General features: G+C 35.8%; 3 protein-coding genes across 3 annotated transcripts in view; 2 read left to right on the top strand and 1 right to left on the bottom strand.

Moving 5' to 3' along the window:
* The window catches only part of MS3_00010635 (uncharacterized protein), a gene marked incomplete at its 5' end in the record, with an annotated part of 45,970 nt that extends 40,952 nt beyond the window's left edge, over positions 1-5,018 (top strand). The window contains 2 exons of the mRNA XM_051219024.1: positions 2,729-2,805; positions 4,745-5,018. Of these exons, the coding sequence (XP_051069560.1) occupies positions 2,729-2,805; positions 4,745-4,844 (177 nt within the window). The 3' untranslated portion in view covers positions 4,845-5,018. The remainder of the gene's footprint in view (positions 1-2,728; positions 2,806-4,744) is intronic.
* An 831-nt stretch (positions 5,019-5,849) lies between these two features.
* On the bottom strand, positions 5,850-21,693 carry BRCA1 (Breast cancer 1, early onset; the record flags this gene model as incomplete). Its single annotated transcript, XM_035730340.2, has 12 exons — positions 5,850-6,377; positions 7,325-7,724; positions 10,959-11,077; positions 13,389-13,485; positions 14,694-15,101; positions 16,370-16,678; positions 17,675-17,953; positions 18,901-20,832; positions 20,873-20,925; positions 20,961-21,049; positions 21,081-21,213; positions 21,687-21,693. 12 exons carry the CDS (start codon positions 21,691-21,693, stop codon positions 6,232-6,234), a joined length of 3,972 nt encoding a protein of 1,323 aa, XP_035585635.1. The 3' UTR covers positions 5,850-6,231.
* Positions 21,694-25,148: 3,455 nt separating this feature from the next.
* The window catches only part of MS3_00005493 (uncharacterized protein), a 58,767-nt gene continuing 58,277 nt past the window's right edge, over positions 25,149-25,638 (top strand). The window contains exons 1-2 of the mRNA XM_051213568.1: positions 25,149-25,312; positions 25,355-25,603. Of these exons, the coding sequence (XP_051069559.1) occupies positions 25,437-25,603 (167 nt within the window). The 5' untranslated portion in view covers positions 25,149-25,312; positions 25,355-25,436. The remainder of the gene's footprint in view (positions 25,313-25,354; positions 25,604-25,638) is intronic.

The following is a 25,638-nucleotide window of genomic DNA, read 5'->3' as shown; positions in this document are numbered from 1 at the left end:
GAACTTATCCGTAGCCTTTTCATGATAAAATATATGAAATACCATGAAGTAAGGCAAGTCTCTTATTCTCAAAATAACACTAGAAACTTATTTTCTTGAGATCACGTTCAATATTAATAGTATTACGAATAATTCATAAAAAATGATGAAATAATTATTCATAAGGTCACAAATATGTCATGTTAAGTACCGTTTGATAAGAAGTGGAACACTATCATCTATTTTAAGTCACGAAATATAATATATAAAGTTATTAAAGTTTTTCGATGATGAACAACATCGAAATCCTATCTGAAACTCAGATAAATATTTAAAGTGTCGCTTTGTTAATTTACATTTTGCACATATTAATATTGAAACTCGAAGTAGTTCAGATGATTAAATCAACCACTAAATGTATGAGAATTAATTACCCCTTGATTAAAATTCTAAACATTATATAACAAAAACATTCTTTGAGAGCCATTTATATCACGTTGATTCATTCTATCAACCAAATATCGGTAAAGTTGGATAGAGGTTAGAAGTGAAATTCATGATGCGCGTTTCGTCTTATTTTGAACTCGTCGACTCGATGTACTTGCATCCCAGGGTTAATATTCACTCCAAGATCCTCAGCATAAAGTATTGGTTTCGATTCCCGGAATGGACATTAATTCTGGCACGCCAAAAGAAACTTATCGAACTCAGTCCTAAACATTAAGGGGAAGATTAAAACAGCCCATACGAATGAATTAAAATCCATTTTCAATCTATAAAACCAGGTAAATATTGTAAAAAATTTCATTCATAGAAGAAAATTAAGATTATCAACTGTAAGTAGTTGCTGACTAGAATGTAACAATATGAAATAAGTGTACTCAATTTTTTATTTCAACTGTTTTCATTTATAATCTTTCATAATATTAGTTGATTGTGAAAGTCACTGATGGGCTCTTTAACATACCTTTGCACTTTACAAATGTCCTAATTTTAAATTATCATTATCCAAGTATTTTGATGTTTCTGCTTTCAACAAAACTAATAAATTTTACCTAATGAGCTACATATATACAGCTTACAAGTATTAAACAAGTCAAAAGTTACTTCTAAATTTTTCAATTATCCCCCATCAATATAAATGACTTAACAGGGGTATACGAAAATTCAAAAAGCGTGTTAGTTTAGACCAATCAATAGATTTCAACGTATCGAAAAGGAGGTCATAATGAAGTATCTGGATAATCTAGAATCTAGCATCTAGTAGTATAGTTTTCATCAAACTGTTTTAACTAGGATAAATATTTTCATTCAATCAACGTTAAAATGACTGTCCTGATGGTGGTATAAAAGTTATGATTTGAAAAGTATAAAAAATATCAACACAGTGATAAATTACTGTGGAACTTTGGAAAAAAATTGGATCAGACCAAACCCCCATTACTTAAGAGTTGAAAGCTGTATGAGTTTCTACTAAGTGCTTTCATGTAGCTAAGGTCATTGATTGTGAATCATAGATGAATTAGTCTCAAAAATAAGCTTGACGGATGATTTAGCTACAAAGCTTATCAACATCACGTTCAAAATAGAGATTTCGAAGACAAATTTTATCACCAGCCCTGACAAATGGATCATTGATTGATGAAAATGAGCAAGTACACGCCAAGTGACCAGATTAATATCAAGATTTATATATTCCTAGTTGGTTGATTTTTTTTCGGTTAACTAAATCCACTTTTCGTGCAAACTGATAGGTGCTGGGAAGTCTTCGGACAACTAGGCTTAATTTCAATGATTATTTTGACATTAACTACTTTTATCAGAAGGGGTTTGTGGAGATTTTTAGAAATTTTCACGGATTGAAATCATGAGTCAGTTGAAGCTAGACCACCATTGAAAACCTGGAAGCACTGGACGGCCGTTTCGTCCTAGTATGGGACTCCTCAGCAGCGCGCATCCACGATCCCGCACCACGCGGGGCTCGAACCCAGGACCTACTGGCTTCGCGCGCGAGCACTTAACCATTAGACCACTGAGCCGGTATCCAACGTTGTTAATGTCTAACTTCAACCAATCCACGAAGTTGCGCCACCATATACCATTGTCTTCAGTGAGCTGATATCTCACAACAGACCTGGTTGTACTCCACTGGTAACGGCTTCCCACTAGAACTCCAGGAGTATCTCTTGAAGTCAGTCACTAGTGAGCAGATGATTACAATCTGTGAAAATTTCTAAAATCTCCACAAACCCCTTCTGATAATAATCATCTGCTCACTAGTGACTGACTTCAAGAGATACTCCTGGAGTTCTAATGGGAAGCCGTTACCAGTGGAGTACAACCAGGTCTGTTGTGAGATATCAGCTCACTGAAGACAATGGTATATGGTGGCGCAACTTCGTGGATTGGTTGAAGTTAGACATTAACAACGTTGGATACCGGCTCAGTGGTCTAATGGTTAAGTGCTCGCGCGCGAAGCCAGTAGGTCCTGGGTTCGAGCCCCGCGTGGTGCGGGATCGTGGATGCGCGCTGCTGAGGAGTCCCATACTAGGACGAAACGGCCGTCCAGTGCTTCCAGGTTTTCAATGGTGGTCTAGCTTCAACTGACTCATGATTTCGATCTGTGAAAATTAACTACTTTTGTTTCTTGAATTATAGTTTACTATTAAGTTACATAGATTTATTGTAGTATTCTTGACAATTTAATAGCGATAATGTATCATCTATACATTTTTGACAATAATTTCAGGAGATTGGAGCACTTTTCTTCGAAACAAGTGCACTGACTGGTGAAAATGTAAATGAATGCGTAGAAGCACTAGCAAGGTAAGGAAATATATTTTAGAAATGTTGAAAATTTGACTAAAATAGGAACAAAGAATGTAGCAGAATAAGGTAAATTCATTTATTTCGTGGATTCTTGTCAACTGTTTACAACCTAAAAATAACAATAATTATTATCTATAAACAATATATTTACTTTGTATCATATTATTGAACATTAGTAAAATAACGACAATAAGTATGGAAGAATCATAAAACGGTAAAGCAGACGAATATCTAATTGTGAAAATTCTATAAGAAAAATTTTAAGAATTTATGTATTCAAAAAGAAGCAGTTGTAAATCTCTCGTTTCCTTGGCTACTTTTATTTTTTCACTATTCAATTACTCAGTACCTGAAATCATAGTCACAACAACAAATTTCATTTCCAATCTTGAATTTTCCTGAGCTTTACTCACCTTACTGTTATCCTGTCAAATTCTATGATTATTATGTAACTTTGACATTATTATTTATTCTCTAGAAAAGTGTCACCATATAGTAATAAAATTTCTCCTTAAGGATTTCTACAGTTAGTAACATAAATATTCGTTCACTTCACTACTCCATAATTCTTCCATACTTATTGTCGTCAACTTATGAATTCTCATTAATGTGATACCAAGTATGTACATGGGTTATAATAGATAATTATTACTATTGTTTTCAGGTTGTAGACAGCTGACTAGAATCCACAGAATAAACGAATTTACTTTATTCTGCTACATTCGTTGTTATTGTCTTAGTCAAGTTTATTAATCAGAAATATTATGTGAATTAGAAATTATGAATATTCTGTACTTTAATCAATGAAATGTTTAGTTTTAGTTGTTATTTCTCGTTGACAAGCAGTTTCCAGCTGTTGTTACCGTTATTTCAATTAATGGTATACCGTTCTTTTCAAATCACTCGGTTAAAGTGAGAGTTTCAACTATTAGACTTATTGAGTGACATTTCCTGGGATACATCTTTGACGCATATGAGGGCAACTAATTAACAGCTACCTAAGTGAATGCACATTCCTGAATCACGTCTTATTTAATCCAAGGTATTTCGCTGGGTGAAATTCACTAAAATAAACAGTTGATACCTTAATGAACATAGTTCACTTATGCATTTTGGCAATTTATATGATCAGGTCCACAAGAGGCGATCAAAATGACTACAGACGAAGACGATTCCTCATTCGAAGACTGTTTTCGAATCCCTCCAACTGTAGCGTTTTTATGATTATATCTGTCGATTTTATTCGTTAGTATAGTAGATGAAACTAACTATTTAAAAGCACACTGACGATAAGACTAACAAACATTGTGATCGAACTCAGTTTTGAATGGTAAAGTGAAACCCTCTACAGAATCCTTTTTAAAAGTGTAATTTACTTGTCCAGGGTATTCAAGATATCTCTCACTTGATATTACATATTCCGAACACACTATTGATGCATATATTTTATCTAGAAATTCACCTTAAATAGGCATCTTTAAGTTTCTGACAATAGCTGAAGGGGTATTGCAGAGACAGATTCAACCCGTATGTTTATTCGCCACAAATTAGTTAGGCTTTCGCTGATACGTAGAGATCCTGGTGGAGTTTTGAGTGCGCAATGCTATGGAGTTCTATACTAGGACGAAATATCTGTCCGGTATTCTCCAGTCTTCAGTGACTAAATGAATTCACCGTTTGACATTATGTAGCTCAAAGTGGAAGAATGAATCGTCATTTAGGATTACTGTGTTAAGTGTAGAAACCAGCTGAAAAGATTTACTTCCAAACAGAAAATACAATCAAGCATAATGTTATACGTTATGAATGGACTAATTCCACAATAACTTGATAATTTGCCTCAGAATAACTAAAACTATGAAACTTTTTTTGTGTTAAATGTTTAGCTGAGCAGTTTTTAGAAAATACTTTAACATTGATGTATACATCCTTACAGATTACTATGCGCTCAAGAAGATTATAATTTGCGATGTCCACAACTGAAATTATCAAGTGATACTCCAAGACAAACTAATCCAAAATGTTGTGTACGATGAGAAGTATAGATGGAACCAACCATTCCAAAAATAGTTTAGATGGAAATCACTTACTTAAAAGCCAATCAACATTTTTTATACTTTAAAAAATTTCAAAAAAAAAACATCAACTTATACTGAAATGTCACGATAGATAATTTCCCGTTAAATTTCTAATAAAATATTGGGAAGTAAGTCGTGTGTTTTAGATAACAGTGAAAGACCAGGTGGAGTGTTGATCTACAATTTTGATTAATAAACCAATCTTTGAACCTGTGTATTAACGACAAATAAAATCTTACACCATCCAAACAAATGAAGACAGAATTCGAGGACAGTATGATACTAATATATATTTATTCTTTGTAGATATTAGTGATTTACTGACCAATTGTGAACATTAACCTCTGGGGGAACAGCAAAATAAAATTGAAAACGGGTAAAAATATTCGATGATCGATAATGAATAGAATATCATATAAACGAGTGAATACATATGACAAGTATGTTCGGTTTACTGACTTGGTTCTTTAAGTGTATTACATCACTTTGAAACTTACCAATGTCAACTATATTCACGGTACCACACAAAAGATCCATATATCACCAAATGAAAACTCGTGGCATGTCACTATCACCAGGATGGAGAGTGCTTACATCCGTTTCCTAATTACAAATAACCAATTATTGAACGGTACGTAGAATTAAAGGACGTATGACAAACACCTTAGATAAATCAGCTGGTACGGATTTACTACTACTGTACAAACTACTTTGCTCTTTGAAACTACCATTGTATCTGACCCTAGATATATAAATAAGCATTACACGCACATCCTGTTTACTTAAGATAATGTACATCTTAAGTCACACACCCCGTGAATATTGAATAAGTAGCAACTTACAGAACCCCGAAATAGGTAGACACTAAAAATAACTGATTAACAAAAGGCATATATATATATATATATATATATATATATATATATATATATATATATATATATATATATATATATATAATCAACAAATTTACAAATATATCTTCTTCCCGATAAATATAAATAACATTTTCAACAAGAGCTTTTTCAAAGTGTCCAACATTGAAAACTAATAGTTGTAAAATCAAATATAAGCAAGAGATGAAGAAAATTTTCATTAATATTTTTGCGGATAATCCAAAAGTTATGAATTGACAGAGCTCATTAAATAATGTATTGGTTTTAATCATTTCAAATACTTAGAGTGAGTAAAACAATTGGAAAAACAGGGAACAGATTAAATATTACACAAAAGATGACTGACTATGTTAAATATATTGGAAGGTAGAAACAAAATTAGAAGAAAATGATAATAATATAAAGATGGTAAATTATTTTATGTGTACACACATACACACACACAGTAATTAAGATTTGGAAATAGATACAGAAACAGGTTGAGGAGTTGGACATATACGATAAGCTTGATTAATTGGTAAACGACGATATAATGAAATACAGTTCAGCATCCATTCAATACTTATAACAGGCACACCGTATACTCGATAGAGCTCTGAAATGTTAACAAGGACAAACGTATTGGTCAGTAAAATGTGACTTACAAAAGTGACAAAAAACATCGTAATTAAATATTTAAAAGTAATTGATGAAACTATTTTACACTATTCGTATAGGATTGTGGAAATTGTCTCGTTTTATTTATATCACAGACCAATATCTAAGTTAAACAACCGCTAAAAAATTCGAAGTACTGGATAACCATTTCGTCGGATAACAATTAGATATATTGACCTCGTGTCATTAGAAATGGAAAGTGAATGGGCTCTTAACGCTTATGTTATTCAATATGTTCAATAATCAATTTCTATAAGTCCCTTGGTATTAATGTTAATAGTCAATTACTTTTGATGGGAACAGTAGGATTATATTCATCTGTTCTATTAGAAAACAATAGCCAAAGCTTTTCCTCCATGGATTTCTTGAACAAAATGTACATTAACAGCCTTAAATTAATCTGATGAAAACAGGTAGCTTCAATCAAAAGTACCTTTTCAAGAATCGAATACATAAATTTTCCCAATTAAGCACCAGTATCGGATTTTAACAGATCCAGACTTATTTTTATTAGATACTATACCTCATCCACAGTACAAGGATATGGAAAATAAAGTTTTTCAAAGATCACGAGTAAAGCATGCAATGTTCAACATATGCTCACCGATTCAATCTTTAAGAACTAACTCGTCAAGAAAGTACCCATTACGGTAATAAAGTATTTGATGTGATGACTCTAGTTAGATAATGCAGTAAATTGACTATAATTCTTTTGTAAAAAAGAGATACTACTAAGTCTCTACAGCTAATTATTGATATATGAAAGATTCATAGGTACACAGTTATTACAACAGTCGTGGCAAAATATATGCTATAGTTTCCCAATGTACAAAACTCCTCTCCAAACATTCGCTAATAGTCAGATTAGTACTCTTAAAAACGTACCCTGACACTCTTGAAGATTGAATTCAGAAGAATCTTTGTCTGTAAGAATTACAGCACGCGGTTTCCGAACATCTGTCCCTGTAATTTCCAGCGATTCAGTCAATTTATTGGTTGCATCCATTAATTCCGAAGGTTTTTCGAAAACTCGTGTAGCACCTCCATCTAATGCCAACTGACAAAAATCAGCCACTTGTAGAGCTCCCAAATTACGATATGCACAGAGCCACAGTTCAGAAAATGGACGGCGATCACTGGATTCAGCTTCATTCAATCGGCTAGAGGGATTTCCGAAAGGTAACCTGTCAAGAGATTGAGGAATGGCTGGTACACCAAGTCTACCACGTCTAGGACCCTCATGACAATCGCCACAAACTGTATCTCCTTCAATCTCATATGGCGACTATTATTAATAAAACAGAAAATATGGACATTAATAATAAGCTGTTTAAATAATAAAAGTAGTTAGAAAATCTAGAATTGCACTCGAAACCACCGTATTCATAATCGAACTCCCTTTTCAATTCCTATTATTCCTCCTGCATCAACTACCAACTCTAAACTTACTCCTAGAGTGCTACCATTGCCAACGATTCTAGTGCGCGAAACACTGTCCCAGGTCAACTGAAAACTCGCTTAAAACTACACATTGGAGCGTTCAACGTATGTGCCCTACGTCAAATGGGCCAGCAGGACTCCTTGGCTAAGACTCTAGAATCTTGTACCATTGATGTATGCTGTGTCTCCGAAACACGTATACAGGATCCTAGTGTGCTCATTCACCTGACTTCACCTCGCAAAAAGAGAGAGCCGACAAGATACACCCTCCGTGTATCTGGAGACCAGGTTACTAGTTCTCGTGGACTGGCAGGTGTAGGCATAGCACTAAATAAGAGGGCAGAACAAGCACTATTGGGACGGATCCCTGTTAACAGTCGTCTATGGGATGTTCGGCTAAACGGCTCCGTAAGAACTCGGAAGTATAGGGACACACATCGTTGCCTTTTCGTTATTTCTACTTACGCTACTACTGACTGCAGCCCGGATGAAGTGAAAGATGACTTTTACAGAAACCTCTCTGAACATCTTCATAAAGCTAAACGCTCAGACAGTACTCGTAGCAGATGACTTTAATGCCCAAGTGGATAGCTTAAATCAAACAGAAAGACATTTAGGTGGGCCTTTTAGTATTCCGGTTCAGCGAACAGATAATGGTGATCTGCTGCAACTGTGCTCAGACAATCGATTATTTTCAATAAGCACTGATTTTAAGCATAATGAGAGACATCGCCTAACATGGCGAACAGCCGTATCAAACCATCGATGGACTCAAATAAACCATATTGCCATAAGTCATCGTTGGAGAGGTTTGATAGAAGATTGTCGCTCGTTCTGAAATACATGTTTAGAATCTGATCGTGTTCTAATACGAGCACACATTTGCTTACGCCCCACTGGACCTAGAAAAGTCACATTAAGAAGAGAAGGCCAAAGGTAAATTCCAAATCATTTCTGAAAACGAGGCCACCCAGATGTTGCTTGGAAAGATATACCAACAGCTGTGTAAACAGCAGCTACATCTATTGATGATTTAAACCAAAGGGTTACAAAAAACCAATCGATTTCTTCTAAGTTTATTGCACTGATGGATTCTTGTAAACTCATCGCATCAAGCTCTGAACACGATGAAGAGCGTAAACAAATTAGATCTGGGTTAACCAAAAGTCTAAGGAACGACCGTGAGCAGTGGTGGGCATCGAAAGCAAAAGAGATGGAAAAGGCGGAGGCTGTAGGTAACACAAGACAGCTCTTCAGACTAATAAAAGGAATTGGAACTAAAAAGTCAAGTGTAAGTGAGACGATATCGGAAAAAGACGACACTCTTATCTACTCAAAGTCTAAATTATTAGAACGATGGATGGAACACTTTAGAGAACAGTTTAGCTGATCTTCAGCTGCTAAGAAGGGGTCGAAATCATCCCATGATAACCATAGAGGGATTAGTTTGACTAATATAGCATCTAAAATACTGACCTCAATAATTATCGAGGAGGCCTAAGACTCGTGAACTGCAAACACGAGAAAATCACGCTGGCTTTAGACCTGGTCGTGGCTGCGTCGACCACATATTCACTATTCTTCAGGTCCTAGAACACAGGCATGCTTATCGGCGTTCGACAAAGGTGGTCTTTCTTGACTTAAAAGCTGTATTTGACTACATAGATCGCGAGATTCTGTGGCAGTGTCTGTCATTGAAAGGAGTACCTCAGAAGTACATAAACCTTGTAAAGGCTCTTTACTCGAACACTACTAGTCGAGTCAGAGCTTATGGCGAACTGTCATCTGCTTTCGCAACCTCAAGTGGTGTCCGTCAGGGCTGTCCACTTTCTCCATTTTTGTTCAACTTCATCATAGATCTATTGATGGTAATAAGATTCTCGTCGGTTTAATTCTCGGGTATTGATCTCATACCAGGAGGTCCGCTTATCGACTTAGAATACGCAGATGACATAGTCCTGTTTGGTGAAAATGCTGATAAAATACGGAGTCTTTTGGTAGCACTGAGCAACAATGCCAGCATGTTTGGGATGCGCTACTCTCCCTCTAAATGCGAATTGCTGCTCCATGACTGGCCTGCGTCAACACCTGAACTAAGGATAGGGAGTGAGATAGTCGAGCGCGTCGACAACTTCACTTATCTTGGAAGTCTGATCAGACCAAATGGGTTGGTGTCTGGTGAAATCTCTGCACGGATTCAAAAAACTCGTTTGACTTTTACCAACTTACGTCACCTATGGCGAAGGCGAGATATCCATCTATTAATTAAGGGACGAGTATACTGAGCAGCAGTTCACACTTAAATCTAAATATGGTTGAAGATTGGTAAAAGTAAATGATTGTGGTAAAAAAGAAAACGTAAATATATTATCTTAGTCACTTATAATTTGTATTTTGACATAAAAAAAACATGAAATTTAACGAGAGGATCTGTTTTTAATGAATTTGTTGTCGATCCATGTATATATGCATACCGAATGATAGTAATTTCATTGAGAACAAATCTCTTCCCTGAATTCCGTGTTTTTGATTATTTCAATTATCACAGAATGGTTCACATTCATCAAGCAGTGTCAGTAGGCAAACTTAATTTAAAATTTTATGAATCGAATCAAGAACATCTGATCATCAGTACCTAAGAGTACTTAAAAGTGGATCCTGGTTTTTTCAGTTAACTCTGAAGTATACCATATTTAAGAGACAGTTATATACGACTACTGCTTTACGAAAAATTCACTCATAGATTCAATTTATCATAGAGATACGTTAAGCTACGCGTAAGTTTTCAAAAATATCGAATTTAACAACACATGGTCCATCAGTATTATCTGTCTACAGAACTTACAAAACAGAGAAGCAGACCATCTACTCTAACACTAAGCGACTTTTACCTGATTTATTCAATAAACTAATGAGGTGGCATTCCTTACAAACTGACCAACTAGAAATTAAATCAATCGCCACAAAACCTCTACATCAATACATTATTAAGTGTTCTATGAAACTGTGTAGAAATGATTGAGTGAGGCGAAGAACTAATAGGGACTTTCAAAAACCATAAGAGTACAACCAAAATTACCTCATCCAGAAGTCTTTTGGATGTCACGCATTCACGAACCCAGTCAGTATTTACAATCCATGCTCGATTAAGAATACCCATAAAGTATTTTAAGGTTCGTTTAACTACACGAGGACGACCTAGATCGCAAATTTCATATTACAGAAAAAGAAAATCATTTGGTAGTATAACAATTAATTCAATCAATTCATTTTCAAACTATTACTTATGCTTGTTACTCCCAATGGAGCATAGGCCGCCGACCAGCATTCTCTATCCCACTCTGTCATTGGCCTTCCTTTCTAGTTTGATCCAACTGTTGTTCGTTCTTCTCATGTCTGTCTCCATTTCTCGACGTAATATGTTCTTTGGTCTTACTCTTTTCCTTTAGCCTTCAGGATTCCACGTGGGGGCTTGCCTTGTGACGCAGTTCGGCGCTTTCCTCAATGTGTGTCCTATCCACTTCCAGCGCTTCTTCCTGATTGTGTCCTCCGCTGAGATCTGGTTTGTTCTCTCCCACAGTAGGTTGTTGCTAATAGTGTCCGGCCAACGGATCCGAAGTATTTTGCGTAGACAACTGTTAATAAACACATGTACCTTATGGATGATGGCTTTCGTAGTTCTCCAGGTTTCCGCCCCATACGGTAGAACTGTCTTGACATTTGTATTGAAAATCCTGACCTTCGTGTTGGTTGACAGTTGCTTTGAGTTCCAGATGTTCTTCAGCTGTAAATATGCTGCTCTTGCTTTACCGATCCGCGCCTTCACCCCTGCATCGGATCCACCCTGTACATCAATGATGCTGCCCAGATATGTAAAGGTTTTTACATTGTCCAAATCTTCTCTGTCAAATGTGATTGGATTGGTGCATGCTGTGTTGTATCGGAAAATCCTGCTTTTCCCTTTGTGTATATTGAGACCTATTGCAGCTGAGGCTGCTGCCACACTGTTCGTCTTCTCCTGCATCTGTTGTTGCGTTTGGGATAGAAGGGCCAGATCGTCTGCGAAGTCTAGATCATTCAACTGCATCTTAGATGTCTATTGTATCCCGCGCTTCCCTTCAGACGTTGACGTCTTCATGATCCAGTCGATCACCAGGAGAAAGTGAAAGGGTGAGAGTAAGCAACCTTGCCTAACACCGGTCTTCACTTCGAACGACTTTGTCAACTGTCCTCCATGCACAATTTTGCAGTGTAATCCATCATATGAGTTCTGTATGATATTGGCTATCTTCTGAGGCACGCCGTAGTTTCGAAGAAGCTTACATAGTGTTGTTTTGTCCACACTATCAAATGCTTTCTTGTAGTCAATGAAGTTGATGTAGAGTGATGAATTCCATTCAACTGATTGCTCTACAATGATCCGTAGAGTTGCGATTTGGTCTGTACACGACCGATCCTTACAGAATCCAGCCTGTTGGTTTCGAAGTTCGGCGTATACGGAGTCCTTCATTCTGTCTAACAATACCCTGTTGAAAACTTTTCCCGGTATTGAGAGAAGAGTGATGCCCCTGTAGTTATCACACTTGCTGAGATCGCCTTTCTTTGGTACTGTGATCAGAAGTCTTTCTTTTCAGTCTGTATTCTCAAACTATACAATAGTATATATATATATATATATATATATATATATATATATATATATATATATGCGTTTTACAGCTTTGAAAATGAAACCATTTAAAAAGAATCCTTCGCTAAATTGTTTTGTTATTCAATTTCTAAATTAGTAAACCTGACAAAAATAGTACAAACAATATTTGTGTACACAATGGGTGTCATAAGGATATAATAGAAATGGTACTGAAAAGTGGAAATAAATAAGGTCAAGAGTTAAGCAATTTTAAGACGTATGTAAGCGGATTGTCAATCAGGCGGTACTAACGCGAAATGCTGGAATTTGTAGAACTGTTTTTCTTAACACTGTAAGCAAAAACAACTAAAAATAATTCGTTTGCTTTCTTTAACACAACAACAAAATTCATCACTGAGGTGAGTGCAATATCATGGTTTGTTATGAGGCTGTCACACAAAAATAATATTTGTTTAGTAACATTACAGGCGGTATTTATTCGATATGCATAAAACATGATGACCAAGCTTGAATTAGTCCAATCCTTTCTGTTCCGTTTGCTTTAATATTGGGTCATTCTACGTATCAAGGAAAGTTGTCAAATTTTCTCGAATCCAATTATTTGGTCATGATTCAATAGGGACATATTTGGTTATCAATTTGGCTAGCTAAATAAGTTTTAAGAATGCTATTAAATTCTATGGTAATACAATTGTATACTACTGAAAGCAAGGAAGAGGTTTTCTACTTTTATCTCATCAGAGTTAACCAACCATTTCTTTATTTGATAAAACCAATATTAAAAAAATTCTTTGAAAAAAATTAAACATATTGCATTAGAATAGCAATGGAAGTATCTTGTCAAGTAATATTACTTACCTGCTTCTTCTTTAATTACTACATGAGTTGTCTTTTGAGGAATGAAACGACTGTGTTCCGAAACACTGAATTGTAAACAAAATTTACGCAGTAAAGCCTAAATATAAAAATAGTTCAGAAATGTAAAACACAATGTAATTGGAATAACTGTACTTAATGATAAAGAAATAATCATATTTATACACTCCTATCAGTTTTATAATCTCGGTATTTTTATTAATGAAACCTTTTAGTACTTATTCCAATCCAGTATCTTTTTATTTTGACGAAATGTTTAATAAAACACTAAAATAATTAAGGTAGTCAAACAAAAGATTTATTCATGTAACAAGTCCAAAAATGTCAACCGAGTCTAGTTCAAAAGACAACCATTAGCTAACTAACTGCATACATATAAATACAAATCAGGAAAGAATGAGTATGAGATGTATTTCAATGTGAATAAAGAAGAAAAAGTCACCTGACAGTATGATCATAACAAATGGGAAATAAATTTATAAACACAGTAGTGATACGATTTAAATGGTCTGAAAAGTAAGACGATATACACTAGTTTATCAATCTGAAGATTAAATCAAGAATCATGAAACTGAGTTACTTTCTATATCAAAAATTCGAAAAATTATTTCACTTTAATTAGACGTATAAATTAGATATTACTAAATTGAATTAGACAAAATAAATTTACGAAACTTAGCAATGATGTCGTTGCTTCCAGCAGCATTTATAAGTATGAGGATTGAAGATACTAGTTCATCCCGAAATAATAATCAAGCTACAACTTAATTGGAATAAACATATATACTACAAATCTTCATCGAACCTAATTAAGAACTATACAGTCAAGCACTATTCCATCGCTAATGGAAGAACTGCCACTTAGAAGTTTACGAGACTATCCAAGTATGCGACGAGTCAGGTGCTATGTATGTTAACAAGCTGTTAATTATATAAGTAATACCAAGATTCTTTTGTATTAAAAAGGTTGATTAAATCACATGCTATGGTGTAATCTAAAACGATAAGATTAGGAATGTTGAAATAGGTTAACAAAGACTAGTCAAATAAAATATGAGCGGATGGTATGCTGAAATTCTACAAGTAATGAACTTTGGTGGTGAGTTTCGTATAGACTGTTAGAAACTAGCATTTTTGACAAATGATTGTGTCCACGTCGAGCATTTATATGAATAACACACAAAGCTTATACACATTGAAAAAGACAATATTAGTTATCCCTTCAAAGTTACATACACAGTTCTTCAGAAAAAAATAAGGAAAATAAGAGACTTATTAAAAACGTACAGTATCAGAAGGCGATAAATTGGAACCCGTAACAGCAATATTTCGCTGACATTTATCAGAAAACTTTGGGGGCCAGTTTTCATCTACGAGTGTGTTACATGAACTCCAGTTTGTTTCTGGACACTGGGTAATATTACTCATTGGATTTTGAGTTGACGAAATGGGATCACGAATATTCTGTGTAGATGCGGATAATGAACCAGGAATGAAGTCACAAATAGAATTATTCAGAGGACTGGTTACATTTCTCCATTCATTTTGGTTTGACTGCCCAGGCTTAGAACTTGCTACCGTAGGCTGAGAAATAATAGGTGGATCCATTACATCGATATGATAATTTTCTGGTTCCTCTTCTGTTTGAGAGGATGGAATAATATCAACCGTTTCGGAAGCACAAGTTTCTAAAACCTAAATTATGAACATAAAAATATCAAAAGACTTCTGACCAGCATCATGTACATTTAGATATTAAAAAATTATGAAAAATTCATATTGAACTAAAATAACAAAAACGAATTTCCTGATCCAAATATAGAATCTTCCCAAGGAATGGGACTTCTGAACAATTCAAAAACGATGTTTATACAACCAAGTTGAGCTAGAGGGGTTAGTGAAAATTCAAACTAGACTACTGTTACTTGACAACAGATCATAGTCAGAAAACCGAAACATAAAAAAGAAACAATAGAATAGCACACGAAACGCGTAAATTATTATTGGTCTTTTGTTAACAATTAGCGTCAGAACTATATGAGGTGCAAGCATTTAAACAATATTTCTACGTTTACTCAAACCCATTAACCAAGTTACATGGGTATGAACCACACTGTGGTCTGATGATACTGTATGGCTTGCCGAAGTAGAGGTGTAGTAGCTTGGCTTCGAGATAATTCCTTAAGCTTCGTTTACCAATCACCCTGATGTCCGTTATCAAATAAATCTCAACGGTGTATAAATTCACAAGCAAACACAAAGCACCAACTACAGTTTATTATTGGATAGCGCAAATAACAAAGTTACAAACACATAAAGCGAATTTGAGCAGAAAGGCTAGTGTGAGCGAGCAAGCGAATGCAGAGGCGGATTCAGAGTCAAATCGAATCGAATCAACTGATAAAGTTCAAGCTCATATATATGGGAAAGTGAATGATTCACCAAGCAATATTTAAGCGGCGAACATTTGAGGTAGAGTGAAGAATAAATGCGTAGGCCGTCACACGTGACCAAGCATACATGACACATTGACATGATGGTAACAATAATAATCATACGAAGAAATAAACAGATTGTTACTGTTCGAATAACAGTGCCTGTTGAATAAGTTAGTTGGAGGACTTGACAGAATTAACCGTAGACAAACTTAATTGTAGAAAAGCTATAGCGGGGACAGGATTTGAACGTGGGACTTGAGGGCTGAAAGTCGGACATCGTAATCACTAAGCCACCATTTCGTTCACTAGTTATAACAATTGTTTTTTCTCTAAATTATCCATGTTCCAAAAAGTTAGAATACGTGGGAAGCGGTAAAATCGTTTAGGATTTTGTACTACACCTGCTGTATCACCCAACTACGATACGATCTGATTGTATGTATTTCACAAGTCAAACAGAACACAATAGACTTGGTGAAAACACTATGGTTAAAAGGAACTAGCAAAGTAAATAAAGTTCTTAACCTGAGACAATCTTGGGGACGACTGAATGGCCATTGGTTCATGAGTTTGAAGCTTTTCGACGCTTACTATGGCATGCTTTACATCACTACCAGGAAACATTCGTATTTCATTGTGAGTCTGCTGTGGAACACATTCTGTAAATGATGTTACACCAACAGGAGCATCATCTAAAGGTTCTGTACAGGCTGATTTAAGGATCTCAGCAGTTGATTCAGGACTGAGTTCATCAGCTTGAGCCTCCAACTGCTTCTGTAAAGCTGCGACTACGGCTTCCAACTCTTCACATTCGTGACGCAAACGCTCACGATCCTAAAATAATCAAACATACCACGATCAAGTTAAATAGGATTACTAGCAATTTTTCTGGGATATCGATTAGAATAGTTTATGTCAAAAGTTCACTAAAATTGCCAAAAATATGTATCGTGAGTTTCTAGACAATCGGAATGAATAGCAACAAAATCACATATAATTAAATAATTTTGCCAAAATACATCTGTGAAGTATCGCTGAAATAGAATTATATGGGGTTTTTAAATTTTTTTTCAGTATTTCCTGCCTTATGCGTAGTGTTGCGACTCGATGACTCAATCACTTGTCTTTCAACTGATAGCCATAGGGTTCAAAAATCACTTAATATCACTACTTTACAAGGCTAGTAGAATACACAGTACTCGTACAAAAGTTCACTCGTTCTCTGAAAGTTAGATCTAAAACAAAAACGTAAACGCAACTTGTTGGTGAGAACGGTAATATAGCAACAAATGTCAAACATTCCCAAATCAGTTACGAACCTGGATAAAACTGGAAGTGATAAGGGAGTGCTTTGTCAATCTATAATTAAGCCCGTGTTTCTTCTATTGCCTTCTCTACCAAACATCAACAAAATTACCAAACAATTTGAACAAATATTTCCAGGAGCGAAACGAAAAATGACTCGAAATATACTGAGCATATTGTAAAACAAAATGGCTTAGTACTTCGAAATAATTATTGGACCAACTATATCAATAGTAATAGATATTGTCAACGTGTATAACGGTAGATAATCTTGAGATGAAAGCTTCCAGTACCTGATTTTATAACGTGTTTCAAAACTATTCATTAGTAAGTTTACAACTAAGATCATTATTATCACATTACACCGTGAAAAGGTTTAGATATTCTTTGGTTTAGGTAATTCAGATAAATACAAGTTCACTAGTTTAGCATAAACTAGATTAAATTTACATAGTAAAATAAAATACTAGGTAGTAAACAAAACGGAATTAAAAATAATAACTTCGAAATACTAAATAAACTCACCACGGTTGGCATAATCTCACTACTGCTACCTTGAAAAGTGGAAAAGGTAGAATGATCAGGAAACCTAGAGAAATCATTGTGCTGCTCGGTTGGAGATTCACTGTTCGCTATGTTTTCACCATGTATTGCTTCCGACTCATCAGTTCTGTTTGGTTGAGCATTACTGTAAGAACTATTTGACGGTAGTGTAGGTGAGTTGTAAGGTTTTAGTGATGGTTCAACTAAATTTGGAACCTTGATACCAGATTGGATTTCACAGTGACTAAGTGCATTGTCTCTCTACAAAAATTACAAGTAAATTTTAAATGGTTTAGTTTTGGAAAATATTGACGGCACTTAAGTATTTAAAAATACAAGAAATATTTAGAGATAAGAATTACAGATAAAGTTGGACAAAAAGTAGCTTTTAAGGATTTATGTACTACTAACAAATTAGGCGGTTATCATGTAGAGCTCATACAGTAACAAAGGAAACAGATCGGTCACTCAAATGTATGCGAGTTCACAACCAAATCAGTCTACACTAATAGCAATGCTGACTATTGTATGGCTTTGTTTGAAGGTATTTACTAGATATTTGTAACTCGTACGTTCGCCCTAACTTTACAAGCTATATTTCACAGTCTTAAAGTAATTTGGAGCGAACTGCTCCGCAGTACATTAGTTCTTTGATAAGTAATTGTAGTTTGTATATGTTACGGGAAGCGGGTTAATTGAGCTTTATCTCTAAAAAGATGTCATCAGTCGATTAAGCTCAGAGGAAGGTAGGATTGAGATCACAAGTTAAATACTCAACGCGTTCAATTTAATGGTGACCAGACTAGAAACTGGTGTGAATAGGCACTGAAGCAACATTTTACACTTAGAGAATGACAAACACATCCTAAGCACTCTAGTACTATTATCCTAAGCATTCAAGAGATGGTATTTTGTTAACCCCTTTATCTCCGCACCCGAAGTCCATGAGATGCTTCATCTGAGAGACTAAACACTAATAAGGATCACAATGTGCAAAGTCCTTAGTGCAGAAACACTCTGGTAGAAACTGTCTTGAAGATGAATGCTGAAAATAGCCAGACATACTCTATTCTCAGAAGAGTAAGAATTAAGTCCTTCATGGTCTATTTATATTTTAAACCCAAATTCATTCAGAATATATGCTTAAAGGTTTATAGGATGTTTTTTATAAACAAAATGCCTGTTCAACTGTTTAAAAGTAAACTAACCGAATCCGTTTGGAGATACGATCTATAGGAATTTCTGGGAAGAGATACACTAGAATGCTTTAGATTACAATCTCCATCAGATTCTGATATGTAACGGCGATTCACCTCAACCAGAGCATCTAGATGAGCATCCGTAAAGATTGTATCTCCTGGATCTTCAGCCTGCCAATATGAGGAAGACATGGAGCTCGAGAGAATGGAAACAGGTGGACGGAGCAGCAATTCCGGAAACTGTGGTCCTGGCGATATCATATTTGCACTATTGATATCTGTATGTAATACTAGCGTCTCCCCACAAGCACTACAATGTAAAGGCTGACAATAAATTTCACAGGAATCCACTGCTGAATATGATGTGTTAGAGATGTTAGACCCGTTAAGCTGTCCACGAGGTTCAGGAGAGTCCAAATCACATTTATAAGCAGAGTAACCATGTGGTGACTTGACCTGAATGATAGGAGAAGCAGCAGCTTCATTTTGACGCAGAGAAGAACGAAGACGAGAGCGTAGTGACTTCGAATGAAAGTAGTCACGAGAAATCAGACGTCGCAATGGCATAATAAAATGACACGTTTCTTTAGGACAATCCGTTTTTGTTAAACGCGATACTGGACTGAAACCATTTTGAGATTTGTTTGATGTTGTATTGTGTTCTTGGACGATATTAAGTGAAATATCGGATATATCTTCTTGCTTACCATGAGGTAAAGGAGTTTCAACTGTTTTCTCACTGGTCCTACGTCTGCTCCGATTAACACTACGTCCCCATTTAGGCAAAGAAATGCCGGGACTGGAAAGGGAGGAACGTCTAGAAAAATCTCTAATAGTACGTATTTTGCGACTTTCGTGTGGTTCAGAAGCTTTTGATCCAACTTTACCAACCAAACTAGATGACCTATGAAATGTTATTCGCAATGATGAACTTCGACGTCTCAGTTCGCGACACATTTGACGCCAACGAGACCAACCCGGGCTTTTGGTAGAAACACTATGCTGAGTCGTTGACAGACGGTGAGGTCTACTACGATACTTTTGAAGCAAGCGTTTGCCAACTAGTACTGACGAAGTATGAGACAAAGACCCACTGAACGAGTGAGAACGTTTCTTTGGGTTGCAAGCTGACGATGGTTTATGGGGAACGATTGGTTCTATATCCAACTTACTTTTGGTTTCCTCATGGTTGAAGAGACTGTTGAAGCCCTTAGTGTTGATACATACATTTTCTGACGGTTGTACATGACACAAAACCTCGTGCGTTTTCGTAACCAACCCCTGACCAGACAAAACAGAACAATTCGATTCTCTCCGACATTGTTTACTGTTTTTCCCATTCGCGAACGGTGATTCAGATGACCTTTTCAGTGACACAGAGTTATGCGAAGGAACAGAACTGTGAGAAGCAGCTTCTGGACTGTTACGCGTCAAAACGGTAGTTCGCGTGACTGGTGGGAGAGGCGGCAAACATGCAGAACGCTTAATCCTTTTCGAAGCTTTCCGAAGTAATTTTGATATAGGTTTTGATTCATTTTTTTGAGTAGTGTGACCTACAAGAGTATTGTCTGAAAAGTCTGTATGACCCATACCTTCAACTGGTGCAAACAATGAACCACTATCGAATGAATCTATCATCGGTTGAGTTTGTTGTGTAAGACTAAATATATCGAGGAACGCATCATGGTTCTCTACATCTTGTTTCGGCAAACTAAGCTCTTTTACTTCGGTAGAGGCACACAAACTGTGCATTGGCTGTGTAAGAACCTCTTCAAAGGGTAAAGCACTGCGCTGCTTGTTCATTTGCTTTGTCCGTTGTGTGCGTGCGGTGGTGCCCAAAAGAATGCGATTGCGAGGTCGAGGGCGCGACTCCTCACCGCTGACTTGAAAATCTTCAGAGTTTCTACTACTTGGTAAGACACATGAAGCAGTTACATCCACCTAGTGGTCAAAGTATTACCTAATACAAATATAGTGCTACCTGTGTCAGCTCCTGACTGAGATGCAAGCTACCTACAAGGTCCCGTGAGACAACTAAAAAAGATAAACAGCAAAATCACATAACCAACGTTTAGTTTTTGCTTCAGATTCATAAGTCGATATAACTTTCTTGCATAAGTCGATTACAGTTACAACTTTGCTCGAACTCTTTAAAGACCTGGAAAGTAAAGTAAGAGACAAAATATCACCTGGAAGAAAGATTCTTGTTACAAAGCGGGCAGCTGGCACTTCTTTTCTTCTCAAAATGCTTATCCATACAAAACTTGCAGTAAATATGAGAGCATGGTGTTACAACAGGAGTCTGAACATCATCCAAACTATCTCAATATAACTTATTTCGTTGAGTAACTCACCATATGGGGCACCTCAAGAACTGTTTTATTCCTCCTAAACAATGTTCTATCTCAGAAACACACGAAAACTCCATCTGACCTTGATCTACCCATAAGCCTTCACAAATTCAAATTTCGTACAGATGTACTGAGAGCCATAACGTCGAGCTATATCAACAATATAAGTCATCTGAATATATAAGCTAGAATTAAAACCCAGTCGGAAGCCACAAGTTGTTTAAAGAACATTTTCCTAAATACATTGCATTCATTTTTGAACCTAACAACTTCGTCTTCGAGATTATGAAGAAAAGATACAAAAAAGGGAGTGTAGCTATCAACTATACAATTTGGACATAAAAATGTATTTCCACTTACAATAGTATTATAGAGAGATATGACGGCCTAAGGGACTCAGTCGTGTAGAGCTAAATAAAGTGGAGAACATTAACTTCATCATACCAATCATATTTATGAATCAACGTACGTCCTAGATAGTTAAAACTACGTGCACTCAGGCTATGAGATTGCTTACCATATACTTCTTCTGAGAATAAATATTGTCCTCGTTCATATTTTCCATAGTTCTACTTAATCCTTAGAATAACTAAATAACACATGGAACGATTTCAAAAAATCTAACATAGTAAAAGTCGGTTCCGCTAAGAGTTCTTTTTTCGCCAATTTTATTTTCGAAGCTATGCAATTGCAAGTACAGGATTATTCTTCAAGATGATAATGTTAGCAATAATCATGTTCAAAAAATTCTGTTAAATAACGAAATTAACTAAGCAAAAGTATAAACTATTTTTTATCAGAGAAACTAATAATAGTTTTGTTGTCAAGAGCTCGACTATTCATCATGCTGATAAATAGTGAAAGTGTCATCGACTCAGCCTGATTAGACAAGATTTTGGAGTTGAGATTAACTATAACCATTCGGATCATCGTAACAGAAAAACGAAAAATACTTGGGAGTAAATGGTCAGTGAAGATGGGAGGAAAACAGATATCTTTGAAGAAAGAAAAGTGAGAGGAAAAAGAAGGATAACGAGGCTTCTTACTGAGACGTTTTCGTCCTCTCTAAGCCAAACAGGATGATGTTCTCTGATCCTTTTGGACTAAGTACGTGTCAATCCACCGATATTCCTGACTCCATATGAAAGGATAAATTGACAAACGCATACGGAGTTGTTCAAATGAGACAGTTTATCCTTAAGGTTATTGGTTAGCGCTGACCAGCTGGAGAACACATCACAAAGATGTTATGGAGGACATTCTTTTAAAGGAATCTTAAATTCTACTCTTTAGTACATCTGTACCAAATCACCTTTGAAATCGATGTCCATATAAGGTGATGTCACTGCTTCCGAGGTTATTTGCTTTAACTGTGGTTTCAGTTGTCAGTAAATGTCGGAGGATGCTCTTTTTCGATAAGTATTTTCTTATGGATTCCTAGTTCGTTATCTACGACCTCGTGACTACAGAATCTTCCTATTCGCTTAGCAAGGGATATTATTCAGTTTCACTTTCGGCTAATTGAGCCCCAGCTGTGAAAACGTGATATCCGGTCATTCCGAAATGATTTATTGTATGGTTCTATCGTGTTTACTTGTCAATTCAACGTCATGGACGCTTTGGGACGAATCAGTCGTTTAAGTGCTTTCAGGCCATCATTATTTGCATCAAAAAACCATCATTATGATTTGATTTTCATCACCAGTTAGGTGAAAATCTAAGCGACAATATGGTGACCCCATTTGGTTAATAAAAGTTCGGTAAACTCTAGCCAAATCGGTTATCAAGCACAGCTACCTCTACCTTAGAAGTCTGATTGTTAGAAGTCGGATAGATGGAGCAACTCCATCAAGTACGACTAAAAGTAGCTTGTAAGTTTTATCTACTAATTTACCATAGCTTTGTCTTTTCAACTACAAACCGTTAAACATTGTTTAGGGCTTGTGTGAAAATACCTTACAGCTCCTATTTTCTTTCTTCAGCATCACGCTCTCAGTGAACGGCTATGGAACTTCTTATATCTGAAACAAACTTCAAGAACACCTTTTTCGGAACTACATCCTATGCCAGGCGCTCCACATATTTACTTTATAACAACTGTAAATTTCTTAAATAGTTGTACCGCAAAAAATACTTGATAGAATTAGAATTGTAAAACAAAACTTCGGAATCTGGACCCGCTGAGCATTTTCGGTGATCACAACGTAGACATGATGCTTATCTCGTAGTACAGTACCATGAAACAAACCTGATTATTAACTTCCTGGAACATCTGCACGAATGTGCTACCCTTTAATTGATTTTTTCTGTTTATCAACCCTACATGGCGAGCATCAAATTTACAATCCAATACTGTAAAACATTAGGCTCGAAAAGTGGCATGTACTCGCTTTGTCAGCAATATATATATATATATATATATATATATATATATATATATATATATTAGCGCGTCATTTGATCGCAGTCATAAATCAGAAAGTGCTCAAATGAAGTCAAGACCCATGCACGTTGACACTCGTTTATCTAATGGTACGGCGATCGATTTAAGACACCAGTATGCGCTGTAACCAGGAAAACTGAGCAGCCACACCATCAAAGTTTGAAACAACAAAAACAACACTTAAAACCTATTTGGCCATAAAGTTGTGAGCATAAGGAATTTACAACCATATTGGCATGCAGTAAAACAGTTTTCATCGACTAGTAGTCTTATTCTGCCCCAAAATCCAAGAAAAACGTCGCATTTATTGCAGCTTTATCTGTAATTACCGCATGATTTGTTGTTTAAATTATATAACGGAACAGAACTGATCCCAATAGTTCCAGAGACACAATCACGAACTCAGATTTCAGGCATGCAATATGGAGTCGTATTGTGTTATTATGATAGATTTGGGCACAACATCAAATAGTTAACTATGCAGCTAGTCCAATTCTCATTCGCCATATTTTTCTACCCTCGACCTTTTCACTAGTAATGAGCAGATAATTTCCTAGTTACGAAATAATATATGTGATGAAAAGATGAAAAAGTGCTTTGTGAGACTATGGTTATAGTTCGACCACTATGTTTCTCTACATGTGCCCAATGCACAATTTTATGTCCTGCTGGTTCCTTGTTGAACTTTGTCTTATTATCGACATGGATAAAATGTTCGTAGTTTTCGTGTAGGTGTTTAGTATTGTCACAATATCTTCGAGATCGTTATTTCGCCATTGTCGATTAAATTGTCTGTTGAATGTGATTGCTAGTGACATATATACTTATTTGTTCATTCCTTACCACGACTGAGTTGCTAGTTTTAGTTTCATTTTACTCGGACTCCGAGTTTTTCAGACCTACTTAAACTGCGTTTATCTAGTTAATCGGATATCAAAAGGATGAAACGACAGCTAATTAGGCTTAGTTAATAGTGCTTTGTCCAATGATTGCTGTTGGTCTGAGCACTATGAGATTGAAGCCTTTCAGAATCGAAGAGGTATTGAGGGGCAAAGACACGTATGAACATGCTTGCTTGGATGTAGTCGAACCCCAACTTCAATAAAAATAACCAGATCAATTTTTATTTCACTTTGTCACTCTTTTTAGGTGTTTTAAGATGTAGTTGGACTGTCGTTTGATTGGAAACAAGTAGCGTTATCTAAGTTGGAGTTTTTAATTCTTAACCGATTTTTCCGCAGTACGCACCACTGAGAGTTGTAGAAAGAGTTTGCAATAAATCTTTTTGTGATAATTCGCTTAGCAAATTTACGGGGTTCAGTTAATACAAACCGCTGACTCTTTGGAATGTCTAGTAGAATCAAATCATCCTTTAAAAAAGAAAATAATCCTGTGAAAGCCAACCGATGCAAGTTCGTATACTTATATCACCAGCCGAATCTTTCTTCAAACCAGACGTAAAGGGATCACTGTATGGCAGTTACAACTCATATCTATTTAACCGAATGGACACAGCATAGCAGAAAAACTGTTTTGGTGATAACCTTGTTTTAACCTTGTTGTAATTAATTTGTGTGTGACTTCGTACTTGTTAGAATACTCTAAGACTGTTGACCTTTACAAGTTGGTAAGTACTACTAGTTCAAATACTAGAATATTTTATCGCTAGATACTCATCACTTGAAAGAATCAACATTCTTATCAAGTAAAGCAAACTAAATGATATCATTTTCAAGTCAAAAGCGTTCTGGATGCTTCATGAGTACTATATTATAGGCCTTATTATAAGCTTTTTCCACATTTTTATCACCAATCAATCTCCAAATCGTAAAGAAAATATTTTACATGGGAGTAAAATGTTCGTTGGAAAGTTTTGTTTTGTTTCAAACGAAAAGACGCTTATATTTCTTGGGACAAAGTATGTTCGGATTTTAATGATCACCATTTATTGTT

The sequence above is a fragment of the Schistosoma haematobium genome, chromosome 3 (assembly GCF_000699445.3).
Source record: "Schistosoma haematobium chromosome 3, whole genome shotgun sequence".
Taxonomy (NCBI): Eukaryota; Metazoa; Platyhelminthes; class Trematoda; order Strigeidida; family Schistosomatidae; genus Schistosoma; species Schistosoma haematobium.
The sequence above is the reverse complement of the archived record's forward strand: the minus strand, read 5'-3'. Positions and strand labels throughout refer to the sequence as shown.